Source organism: Paroedura picta, chromosome 9 (genome assembly GCF_049243985.1).
Source record: "Paroedura picta isolate Pp20150507F chromosome 9, Ppicta_v3.0, whole genome shotgun sequence".
NCBI lineage: Eukaryota > Metazoa > Chordata > Lepidosauria > Squamata > Gekkonidae > Paroedura > Paroedura picta.
Window position 1 is genome coordinate 68383784 of NC_135377.1, and position 12208 is coordinate 68395991.

General features: G+C 39.7%; 2 protein-coding genes across 3 annotated transcripts in view; one reads left to right on the forward strand and one right to left on the reverse strand.

Moving 5' to 3' along the window:
• The window catches only part of LOC143845142 (uncharacterized), a 230754-nt gene that overhangs the window by 11203 nt on the left and 207343 nt on the right, over positions 1 to 12208 (forward strand). The window lies entirely within an intron of this gene.
• The window catches only part of CAP2 (cyclase associated actin cytoskeleton regulatory protein 2), a 49692-nt gene continuing 37487 nt past the window's right edge, over positions 4 to 12208 (reverse strand). For both annotated transcript variants that reach the window (XM_077353249.1, XM_077353250.1), the window contains 5 exons: positions 11505 to 11680; positions 9096 to 9219; positions 7783 to 7865; positions 6135 to 6275; positions 4 to 3331 (listed from right to left, as the gene is read on the reverse strand). In XM_077353249.1, the coding sequence (XP_077209364.1) occupies positions 3248 to 3331; positions 6135 to 6275; positions 7783 to 7865; positions 9096 to 9219; positions 11505 to 11680 (608 nt within the window). In that variant the 3' untranslated portion in view covers positions 4 to 3247. The remainder of the gene's footprint in view (positions 3332 to 6134; positions 6276 to 7782; positions 7866 to 9095; positions 9220 to 11504; positions 11681 to 12208) is intronic.

Genomic DNA, 12208 nt, shown 5'->3' on the forward strand with positions numbered 1-12208 from the left:
ATATTGTATTTAAACAAGTTACAATTTTATTTTTCATGTTAGACCTTTACTATTGAAAAATGGCGTGTACTAAAGCCACATTACACAGATCAACCATTAGATAGCAAAATCTTATTGGATGAGCACTAGTTGTTGTAATACTGTATAGCTAGTACAATTGAATATAATTAAAAAATGGAAGGACTTTTGTACTTGGTAAGGTGCAGTAGGCACAATTTATTCTGATATAGCTCCAAATAGCACTTTACCATTATTTCACTGTTACAAAGTATTACAAGTCATCAAAATGATATGCCAAAGCACCATGTGCTGAAATCATACAGTGTATGCTACGCTTCGCATTAGTAGTAAAAATGAACAATATGGACTATAAAGTCAAGCCTTGCACCCTCAGAGCATGGTACCTTTAGTCTGAGTTCAGAATTCATTCAGAAGTAATCTATGGCTTTTCTTCGCATAGAGTTTTGATGATCTGCATGCACAAGTTACACATGGGGGGAAAACAGAATTATACCCCCCCCCCATACACACAAACACAATCAGATCTACCACCGGCGTATTCAACTTCAGTATTATTAGGGGCTGATCTAACATTCAGGCAGAAGTCTGGAGGTTGGAAGTGTATTTTATTGCAAAGTCTGACTTCATTAACTGATGTTTAAGTGCTATGTTAATGTTCGTGTGCTACCAGCAAAGGTTCTAGGATGAGGAGTGGATGCTTGTAGGTATATTACGAGGAAACAAAGAGGTTTATCTAATGTGTGGTATATTCTCCTAAAACATTTGAAAACAATTTTCTGTTCCTTACATGGGAAATTTACGTAGTACCATGTCTTGTTTATATTTAGTGTGACTGGAAACCCAATCGGTCAACAAACAAATAACACATTTTAATTTATGGTCATTCAGACCAAAATTTAAACATACATTTAGAATATCAGGAAGATACAGAAGAATATTTGGGTACAAAAAACTTTAAAAATTAAATTATCAAATATGAAACCTAATTTTGGTTAAAACACATTAAAACAGTATTTCCAAAACATTAACTGATTACAGAATTCAGTTTAGATTGAGGGAGAAACTTTCTGTCCTATGTATAAAACTTCAGTTTAGATTGAGGGAGAAACTTTCTGTCCTATGTATAAAACTAATTTAATAGCAGCAGCCCCGAATTTAGCAGTGGAGAGAGTCATTTGTCTGCTTTCATCATTTAGAAATTTCTTAACCTTTTTCTTTGAAGAAAGGAAAGGATGTCAGTCCAGTATATTTGCTTGTTTTAGTCTAGCTGCTAGCACAGGGACACAGTCTCTGTGAGAAAGGGATTTTCCTATAGCGACCCACTAGAACAGTTTAAGAACTGAGTCTCAACGGGTCAGATTCGGCCTGTGAATGACTACTGCTGGAATAGACTGCTTTTGAGAGTTTTCTGGTCCCTTCCAAATGGATAGTTTATGAGAAAACAGTAGCATCTAACACAACCAACCTTTTTCTTTTTTCTTGTTAAATTTAACATTTAGTAAGTCTCAGGTTAAATAACCAATACTCAGTTGTTCAGGGCAGGTTCTGCACGTATTTTGTTTTTTCCATTGATGATCATGCTGAATTCAGATCGATTTGAACCTTGGTCTTCCTCCTTCCTACCTCTTCGAAGTGAAATAGAAAGTGTTCTGCACTTGACTGGGGAAGCTCAGAGCAGGGAGGAGAGTGGTGGTCCTGAAACTACTTGTTCATTTTTCTTTTCCTGGATGAGTGGGGGGTCACGGGAGGTCCAGCCATTAAAGAGTGTTTTATTAGCCAGAGCAAGCTGGGTAAAGAGCCAAGTGCAGCCAAGGCCACTTGCTCCTTTCTTTTCATGAAGGGAGGGGGGAGAGGTGGGTGGGTGGGGGAGCCATCAGCAGCCTCACAATGAATGAGGCAAATCTCTGCTCAGAAGTATGGGCTTCTAGAGCTCAGTCACTTTAAAACAGGACAAAAATAAGTCTTGGGAGGGAAGTCTTGCAATCAGAACAAGGGAGTATTTGAACTGATGTCCAGCCAATCAGGGACAGACTGCTTCTCTGTGTCAGTGTTGCAGGAAGTTAATCCAGTAAATGCAGAAGCTCTATACTATTACTGGGGGCTTTAAAAGCCGGGTCTTCAAATATAGTGACTTATCGCAGGGGAAAGGTAGGGTCACCTGCATGTTGCGAAGAGAAAATTTAAAGCGTCCCAAATCAAAATTGAAATTGAATACAGTGCTGAAGGGAGGGGTTTATTCAGGCTGGGAGAGGATAAAAAGCGAAGTGCAGACTCGACCCTGGTTAGGTTGCCAAATTTTGTTTGAAAAAGACATGGCTCAAGAGTAAGGAAGTATTATAAGGGTCAGCAAAACACTAAATACCTATTATTAAACGTCTTTTACAATATCTAGCTTTTATTTTCCATTAGCAAACTGTATTGTTCAGCATTGCTTCTTTCTCTTCCCCCCTTTAAAAGAATGAAGAACTACAAACTTTCTGGGGTCCAGCTTCACTATATAATACAGAAATGATTTCAAACCTAGAATTAACATCTTCCCATATTAAGATTTTTTTTGATCAGCTGAAGCATTAAAAGGAATGCAATGAAATGTGACAAAAGTGTATCATGCAAATTTTTGGCTTTTTGTATGCAGTGAAACAGCCTTAGTGGAGTACTTATAAAAATCTGTATACATTCACATAACAACATGTAGAACCTATTTGCAAACAAGGGGAAACAGTGGATGTTTTAAGAATTCAGGATGCCTAGCACCACCTCCAAAAAAAGACCTATACCAAACTGCATGGAGTAGTTTCCACACACTTATAACCATGACAAAATAAACATTAATGTAATTCCCTAACATGACTGTGTATATTGATATACACATTTTTTTCATCTATACAGGGAGGATCTCTGGAAGAAAAACATATTTAAATGAGTAGCCGTGTTGGTCTGAAGTAGCACAATAAAATCAGAGTCCAGTAGCACCTTTAAGACCAACAAAGATTTATTCAAGGTGTGAGCTTTCGAGTGCAAGCATGCCTTGAATAAATCTTTGTTGGTCTTAAAGATGATACTGGACTCTGATTTTATGGAGAAAAACAGTTTATGTAAAGCAGCCCATTGAAGGCCTGCACTGTAGTACAAACTAGTGCTGCTTGAAATTCTTCATGCTGCTGTTTTCTTTAGGCTGAATTTTTTTGGAGACTGTGGTCAAAGGTGTCTAGTTGGCATCAGCACATTAACCCACAATCTCTGTAGGATCAGTGACCAGCTTGGATCCATCCCATGATGTCTTGAACTGTTCAGGAACAGGAAATTCTTTCTGTGTGAGGACAAGATTGAGAGGGTTAAATAGCAGTTTTATGGAAAATACTGATGCTGTTTAGCAAATAAATCAGGTTGCCAACCTCCAGGTGATGGCTAGAGATCTCCCAGGATTAAAACTGATCTCCAGGGGGAAGAGATCAGTTCACCTGGAGAAGGTGGACTCTGTGGTAGGGTTCCAGATGTCCTTTTTTAAAGAGGACATGTCCTGTTTGGGTAATCGTCCTCTCTTATGTGCTTCAAAAAAACTGATGTGTCAGAAGGATGGGGATATTCCTAAATACCAATTAGCACAGCTTAAATAGTAGAGGTATTTAAAACAAGATTTTCCGCTACTTTTTTAAAGTAGTCAGTCAGGAACTATGTCAGTCAGCTGTGCCGGCGCTATAGCCCCACACACACAACACAAGGCTGGAAGCACTGAGAACGCTTCTAAGTGGCAGCAGTGGCTGGGGAGGGATTGGGGGCAGGCGGCCCCCACTGCAGGATGGTGGGGAACAGCATGCTGCTCTCCCACCATGGCGGGTGAGGGCGGTCGTCCCTGTTGGCTCCGTGAAGCTATGGAGCCAGCAGGAGTGAGAGGCGTCCCTGCATGGACACCATAGGTCAGGGGAGGAGCCGGGCCAAAAGCCCAGCTCCTTCAATTATGCACAGGGCTTGGTTAGGCTAGCCCTCGCCTGTGTCCTCAGGAGTCCCAGGACTCTGGAAGAACCCACATTTCGTTAGTGCGGACCTTCCAAGGGCCTGGGTTGGGCCGGGCCCTGGATGGCAGTGACGTCGGGCATAATTGGGGGCCATTCCGCACTGATTCTTTGTAGCAAGAGTGTGGCAAATTGAAATCGCTACTAATTTGCAGTTATGCACAACATCGTTGACAATCTGCAACACTCCTGAAACCGATCCGCAAAAAGCGCTTCGTTGTAGCGCTTTCAGGGAAATCCCAAAAAGTGGATTCACCCTCCAGAAAGCGCTACACTCTTACAACCAATCTGCAACACTAGCGGGAAAGTTCTGTGCATTACCATTGTTGTGGTTTCTGCAAAGTCCCTCCCGTTGGCTCTCTCCTCTGATCTTCCGGCGAAGCGATCGCCATTTTTTTTCTCGGAGCGAGTGGAGATCAACGCACCAGTGAGCCTTTGTTTACCCAGCGAGGCTTCCCCGGCTGCAGTCCCTCCCCAGAGCTGTTTTAAGTCACCAAGCACCAAGCACCACACAGCCCCGTTTGCTGGTTTATTTTCCCTTTATTTTTCGCTTTATTTTCAGCAGAAAATCGCGCCCGTGCAGGGGGGTATTTTTTTTTTCACTCGGGGGGAGCGTGGCAACGATGAAACGGCAGCTCAAACACCACCTGCTAGCTAGATGGGTCTCTCCGTTGCAACGAATCAACTCAGATTCGTTGCAACGTGTGTTTTTTGTTTTTTTTTTTAAACCTGCCTTAAAGGGAAAGGGGCTTTTCGGGAGCATGATAACGGCCGCCCATTGGCTGCTCGTTTGATTGACGGCCAGGGGCAGGACAAAGCTTGGCAATATCGCTCATTGGCTAGCGATTTTTGCTGAGACCGGAAACATGTGGGAAACGATAGAAACGCAACTGGATTCCACTACAAAGGCAGGTATGCATAACAATGAATTCCACTATTTAAAATGGCGTTTTTTCGTTTCGCAACCAATTTGCTACATAGATCCTGGTGCGGAATGGCCCCGGGGATTTTCGCCGAAGCCCTGTCACTGCCATTTTGGGCATTCCGGCCCATGCATAATAGGTCTAGGTCATTATGCCCCATTGATGCTCCTCTCCAAACTCTCCCCTCCTCAGGCTCAAACCCCACTCACCCATCTCCAGATATTTCCCAACCTGGGGTTGGCAACCCTACTAATATAGCATGCATAATTCAGGTTACAAAAAAACCCCAGGAAGTCTCTTCAATACCATACAAAGGCTTCTGAGGAGAAGAATTAATGGATAATCTTTCCCACAGATGTAGAGTACTGCACACAAACCCCTATATACCAATATCCGTTGGAAGAAAAACAGTCTTTTTGCTAAGACGGGGTAAAGGAGCCATAATAGCATGCTCACGTTAGGAACTTCCTGAGATTTCGGCAGAAAATGGCAGTGCCATTGAAAACAGGAAATATGGGCTTGAGTCCCACCCATGAGGAGATGCAAATAGGATACAATGAAAAGCTGTATCCTGTTTGGGGTGGCAGGTGGGATCTTTCAGGCAACAATAGTTTTAGATGGGAAAATAGTAAGATGCATCTTCCTGCTCCAGAAAGTAATATAGGCAAAGAAGAGGCTCATGATGAATCCCTTATATACTTTTTGGTTTCAGGGCTTTGCTTGTTACTTAATTCTTCTATGTTTCCTTACTTACTGTGCCCTTTCCTGTTGCATAGATCTCTTTAGGTATTTTATTTTAAGCATGCGAGCAGGACATATCTCAAAAGTGCTTTACAATTATTATTATTATTATTATTATTATTTTTATTTATTTATTTATTTATTTATTTATTTATTTATTTATTTATTTATTTATTTATTTATTTATTATCATGCTGTCCTCATAACATTGCTGTTTGTACCCCCTGAGGCAAACTTCTTTTAACATTACTAGCGTATCTTTTAGCTATAATAATTTGAATAGTTTTCCATGAAAATGCCAGATGGAAGTTCTCTTAAATCAGGGAGGGAAGTGTTTGCTCAGCAAAGGAGAGTACATGCTGAAGTGACGTAGTGCATGATTCTCATATATATTTTATTATCCGGTATCAGAGAACATAAAAATTATTACACTTACATAATCACCATCTTGGGGGATAAGGATGTTCATTTCAGAAGATTTAGCACTCACAATTTCACAGTCTAATGATTCTTCACTTAAATATATATGGCAGCCTTCAGTCTTATTAATTGAAATGGTTGGCACTTTCCCTAGTACCTGAAGGACAACAGAAAGAGTCTATAACAAATAAAAATGTGCAAAATAAAAAAATTATTAATACAAACAAATATGATTCCCCTGCCCAGGTAGGATAATATGCCAATTTCTATGAGCAATGCGCAAGACAGGTCTTTCTCCTTATATACCATTGCCAGCCTTCCAGAGCCAACTTTTTGACAAATGGCACTGTAATTTTGATAAACGTGTAATTTCTTTCTATAAAGCCCTGATGTCAAGTAGGAGTGAGAAAAGAAGCACCCAGTGTTCTCATACAACCTAATTTAGAACAACCCCCATCATCTGTCCAATTATAGATATTACCAATCTTGCCTGTCAGTCCTGAAACTGGAGTATTATAAAATGACTTCCCAAGAAAACATGAACAGCTGACTCTTATCAACAGTTTCAACCAATGTAAGGAAGGGGCTTCACAAACAGAGGGATTGAGTCACTGCTTGTCAGGAGGAATGCTCATTCCTTCCAGTTTTCTTTACTTCGTGAAAGATCAGAGGTTGTCCAAGGTTATAACAAGCTGCAAATGGGTGTGTGTTTATAAATAAAATGCCCTGAGCTGGAGAGTCCTGGGTAGCCCAGGCTCATTAGATCTTGGAAGATAAGCAGGACTGGCCCTAGCTAATATTTGGATGGAAGACCACCAAGGACTACCATGGTTGCAACATGGAGGCAGGCAGTAGCAAACTACCTCTGAATGTCTCTTGCCTTAAAAATCCCATGGAGTCACCATAAGTCAGCTGTCATTTGATGGGAAAAACTATATTACAGTAAAGACATAGTGTTGACTTGCATTCTCATAGAAGTATGAGCATAGCATCACAGCCAAAACTGGTAGACTCTACAGTGAGGGCACTAATGGCTGAATTAGAGTTTTATTATGTGTTTTCTTTCTTGGGAACTGATTTAGGAGGGGGGTGGGTTTGGGGTATGAATGCCAAATGTTATGTACATGTTTGTCCCCCCCACAAACCAGAAAGGCTCATCATGAACAAACTGCAGCTTTTTTTGTGACATCCGAATGCAGCCCCAAGAGTTTACTTAATAGCATTTAATCTTATGTAATACTTCATAACCAATCCCAAACATTATCACAGTAATTCTTACAACAATCCCATAAGAGAAACCAGCATTATTGTCCCTGTATTATAGTGTGTGTGTGCAGTTTAGTGATGACAGATGAACAAGAAGTGGTTTGAGGAACTCCAACTATGTGATAATGAATGCTACCTTGCAGTACTCTCTAGATTCAGTCTACACTGTGTCTGTGGAATGTTATTCCAGGGAAAATGCCCTAATACAATGACTTCGGTAAATACCTTCTTAAGATTTAGTGGGCAAGAAAATTCCAAAACCAGGGCCTCATAGATTCGTGCTAGTTTTGGGAATCTCCCTTATCATTTAGTGAAATTTTCAGTTATTTCTATCATCTGGAACATGTTTTTCTTGTTTGGATTTTTTTTTTGAATCCGTGTTCTGAATGAATGTTTACCTGTATCTGAATATCTTTGGAATTGATCACTTCAACAATACCCACAACATTGTTGAATACAAGGCCAAACTTTTTGCAGTTGTCTGGGGATGGAAAAGTTGTTTATTAATTGGTGACATAATTTGTTCAATTATTTGTCATATAAGAAAGCATAAATCAATGAATCTGTTTAACTATAATTATATTTACTTATTTATATTTACTTATTCACAGCATTTCAAACATTCCATAGTGAAGCAAGTAACGTATAATAACATATAATAAAACTAGTAACATATAATAAAACTAAAGGAGCAAAATGAAATATAGACACGAAATACAAATAAACATCAGTAACGGAAGCATTAGAAGCATAAACCAATGCATAAAAATGCCATAATCTTAACCTGGCAACTTCAGATATTAATTCTCTCTCTCTCTCTCTTTCTCTCTCTCACACACACAGAGTGGTAAGGCAGCAGACATGCAGTCTGAACCTCTGCATCCATGAGGCTGGGAGTTCAATCCCAGCAGCTGGCTCAAGGTTGACTCAGCCTTCCATCCTTCTGAGGTCGGTAAAATAAGTACCCAGCTTGCTGGGGGGTAAACGGTAATGACTGGGGAAGGCACTGGCAAACCGCCCCGTATTGATTCAAATGAGTAGCCGTGTTGATCTGAAGTAGCACAATAAAATTGTCATAATCCTTTGTCATAATCCTTTGGGAGTCCCTGTCCTTGGGAAGTGACCAGCAATTCCCTCGGAGGAATGTCTCACAGTTGTATGGAGCAAGCAAGATATGGAGAGGTGATAACCTTTGATCTCTCTACCAGCAACACTTTGGTTTCTCTTTGTAAACTACATTGGATTCTAGGGGATTTATTGGCTGTTTTGACAAAGGATTATCATTGGCTGTATCTGGTTGTAACACAGATGTAACAGAACAGATTTTTGCTATATATTTCCTGTCATGTAAGATGATCATAGTCTGACGAAGGGTGCTTGCACTCGAAAGCTCACGCCTTGATTAAATCTTTGTTGGTCTTAAAGGTGCTACTGGACTCTGATTTTATTGCGCCCCATATTGAGTTTGCCATGAAAACGCTAGAGGGCGTCATCCCAAGGGTCAGACATGACCCAGTGCTTGCACAGGGGATACCTTTACTTTTTTATACAATATATTATAGAACCCAGTACAAGAATTCATCTCTGGTGAAGGTGTCCATATTTTTATCCCTTACAAATGCTGACAGCTGTACTGATTATACTTTAAAACATATTATCTGTAAACATCTTTGCTGAATTAAGATTTAGGCCTAGGAAGAAGTATACTTACCAATTGTAATGGAATTAATTTTTCCTTTCATCTGTAATGTAGATTTGTTGCATTTGAAAATGTAAGCAACTTGCTTGAGTTCAGTATCAGTAATTAAAAGGTCATTCTTGTCTTCCTGGTATTCCTGTATTTTTTAAGATGACAAATAATACAACCAACCAACACACTACTTACTAACATTGATGAGTTAGCAATGCTTTCAATCAAAAAGATCTCACAAAAACTTATGAATATATAACCTGCAATTGCACCATGAAATTTCATCTTGTTTCTGCTATATTGCAAGTGATTAGTTCCAAAGTCATGCTTTCATAATGGAAATAGGCCAGTGGTCATAGAATCTGTAATTTGTGTGAATCTGTTCTGGAACTGTATTTATACTGAAATATACTTTTGTTGTATTAAACAAAAAATGGAAATGCATACTCAATCCAAAAATTGCATTAGGTATCACAAAGGGTGAGCAGAAACAATGCTAAAAATGAATTAAACAAATCGATTTATTGAACAGTGCATTTAAAATACAAATTAAAAACATAGACCTCTATTTTAGCCTCTAAACTGAAACCAACAGACTAAGTAGTCCTCAGTGTACATTACATAATACAAGTGAATATTCACAAGTTGATGACATACGAAAGACCACAATCACAGTTAAATAGAATATTTTGTCAGATTGCTGGTTGATGTATTCATTATGGATGGGCACAAACTTTAAAATTCTGATTTGGTTCAGTTTGGGGCAGCCCCTGAACTGAGCCCTGAACCAAACCAAGCCAAAATTTCCCAGTTCAGTTCAGAAGGGGGGGGGGGGGAATAACCAGGAAAGGGTTAAATAGCTTGCAGCCATTTCACTGTTTCTTTTCTCTTCATCCCATTAAGAAATCAGTGGGAGCAAAATAGATGGATTAAATGGCTTGCAGTCATTTAAACCTAACAGCTGATAGGATGACCTACCCTGCTCAGGTGTTAGGTCTAAATGGTCAGAACACCAAACCGAACCAGACAACATCTGGAAAATGTTCGAGAATGGTGCCTTCCTAAATATAAGTCCGGGGGCTATGAATGTGGCCAAGTTCACACTGAATTTTAGCTCACGAACTGTTTGTGTCCATTCCAGTATATGTACACATCACAAGGAAATTAACCACCAAAGAAGATAATTTACAGTTATACATTTGTATGTATGTGTATATGCAAATCATAGAAGGAGGTCAGTGATCCTAAGAATGTCACCATTTGGACACACAGAATTAAATGTGAGTCAATTAACATCTCTTTTGACTTATTACATCAACAATTGTTCTTGGTGTATCTATGTATTTTATGTATTAATGATGATGATCACTGAAGAAGGCCCATTGGACTGAAACAGGGTTTATGTTGTTTACTATGATTGTGGTCTTATTTACAGGATATCAACTTGACTACATTCCTTTTCTATTATAAAATGTACACTGAGGAATACTTAGTCTGGTGGTTTCAGCTTATAAGCAACATTCAAGCCCTATGATTTTAATTTTTATTTTAAGTGCACTTTACAATAAATTGTTTTACTTTAATTCATTTTTAACATTGTTGCTGCTCAAGCTTCATGGTACCTACAATGTCAATGTAGTCAGGTCATGACATCTGTATTATATACTGACAGCATGATTTTATTCAAACTTAATTCGTTTTTAAATTACCAGATGATGTTTGTTGCAACTGTAAACTTACAATATTGTTTTCAGGACAACGGGTTATGTCTGCATCAGTTGTACTAGAATGCATGATTAATGGAAAGACCATATATGCATACCAATTTATATCTCTGATTAGGACTCCCTTTGTTCTTGTACAGATTTACTCCCCCAGAAGAGAGCCAGTTTGGTGTAGTGGTTAGGAGTGTGGACTTCTAATCTGGCATACCGGGTTCGATTCTGCACTCCCCCACATGCAACCAGCTGGGTGACCTTGGGCTCGCCACAGCACTGATAAAACTGTTCTGACCGGGCAGTGATACCAGGGCTCTCTCAGCCTCACCCACCCCACAGGGTGTCTGTTGTGGGGAGAGGAATGGGAAGGCGACTGTAAGCCGCTTTGAGCCTCCTTCGGGTAGGGAAAAGCGGCATATAAGAACCAACTCTTCTTCTTCTTCTATAATGGTCTTTCTTGCAGCACAGTAGTACATATTATCAATGATAATTACTCAAAGGAAAGAGCAGTAGCATACCACCTGAATCTCAGAGTCTTAAACTTGAGTACATAAACTTGAGTATTAAACTTGAGTACATTTCTTTGTAATGCGGTGCTTTCACATACCATTTTGAGTGGCATATTGCCATGCATACTAGAAAATCTATTTACTCCAGAAAAGAGCTGGCAATGTGTTTTTTGGCATGTTACTTACAGGTGAGCTGAACTTACCACTCTCCACTTCTTTCCTTCAAGTTCCAACACAGGACAGTGGCTCTGCTGAAGAGGTGTCTTTAGAGTGGCTGGACTTGAAGTATGGCTTTTTGTAGGGGAGCGAACTGATGTTCCTTGGGCACGAAGACTGGGATTCTTATGGGTCTTCTGGTCATCAGAGACATGGCGAAGTCCTAAGAAAACCACAAGCAGCCATACAGATTAGCAGCAAAATCAAATAGCTTACACCATGTTGAAGACGAACAGATTCTTTTTATGGCCATTTCATGCAGGACTGGAGACAGTACATGTTCCGTTACCTTGCTAATAACAGTATACTGGAGACTGGCCTATAGTAATTAAGATTGAAAGTGTGTGTGGGGGGGTGTTTCTTCCAGAAATGATGAAATGCCCTCTTTAACTGCTTTCAGCAACCAGAAAAGGGAAAAGTTGATTATGCTAAACATTGGCTTCATCTCTGCAAGAATCTTGTCCATTTCCTCAGGCTGCATAAACTAAAAAGTATGTGGCATCTTAAACTGGAGTGGATGAAGGTGATTTTACCTGCAAAATGTTTACCAAGTAATAGCGGGCTATCAGAAGGATTTCTCTCACTAGGCAAATAATTTTTCTGAAGGCTAAAACTAAGCAGACCACTGGCAGATCTGGACAAAAACAAAGTTCCAATGAACAAGCCCATAGGTGGTGGTGAAGTAAGATTT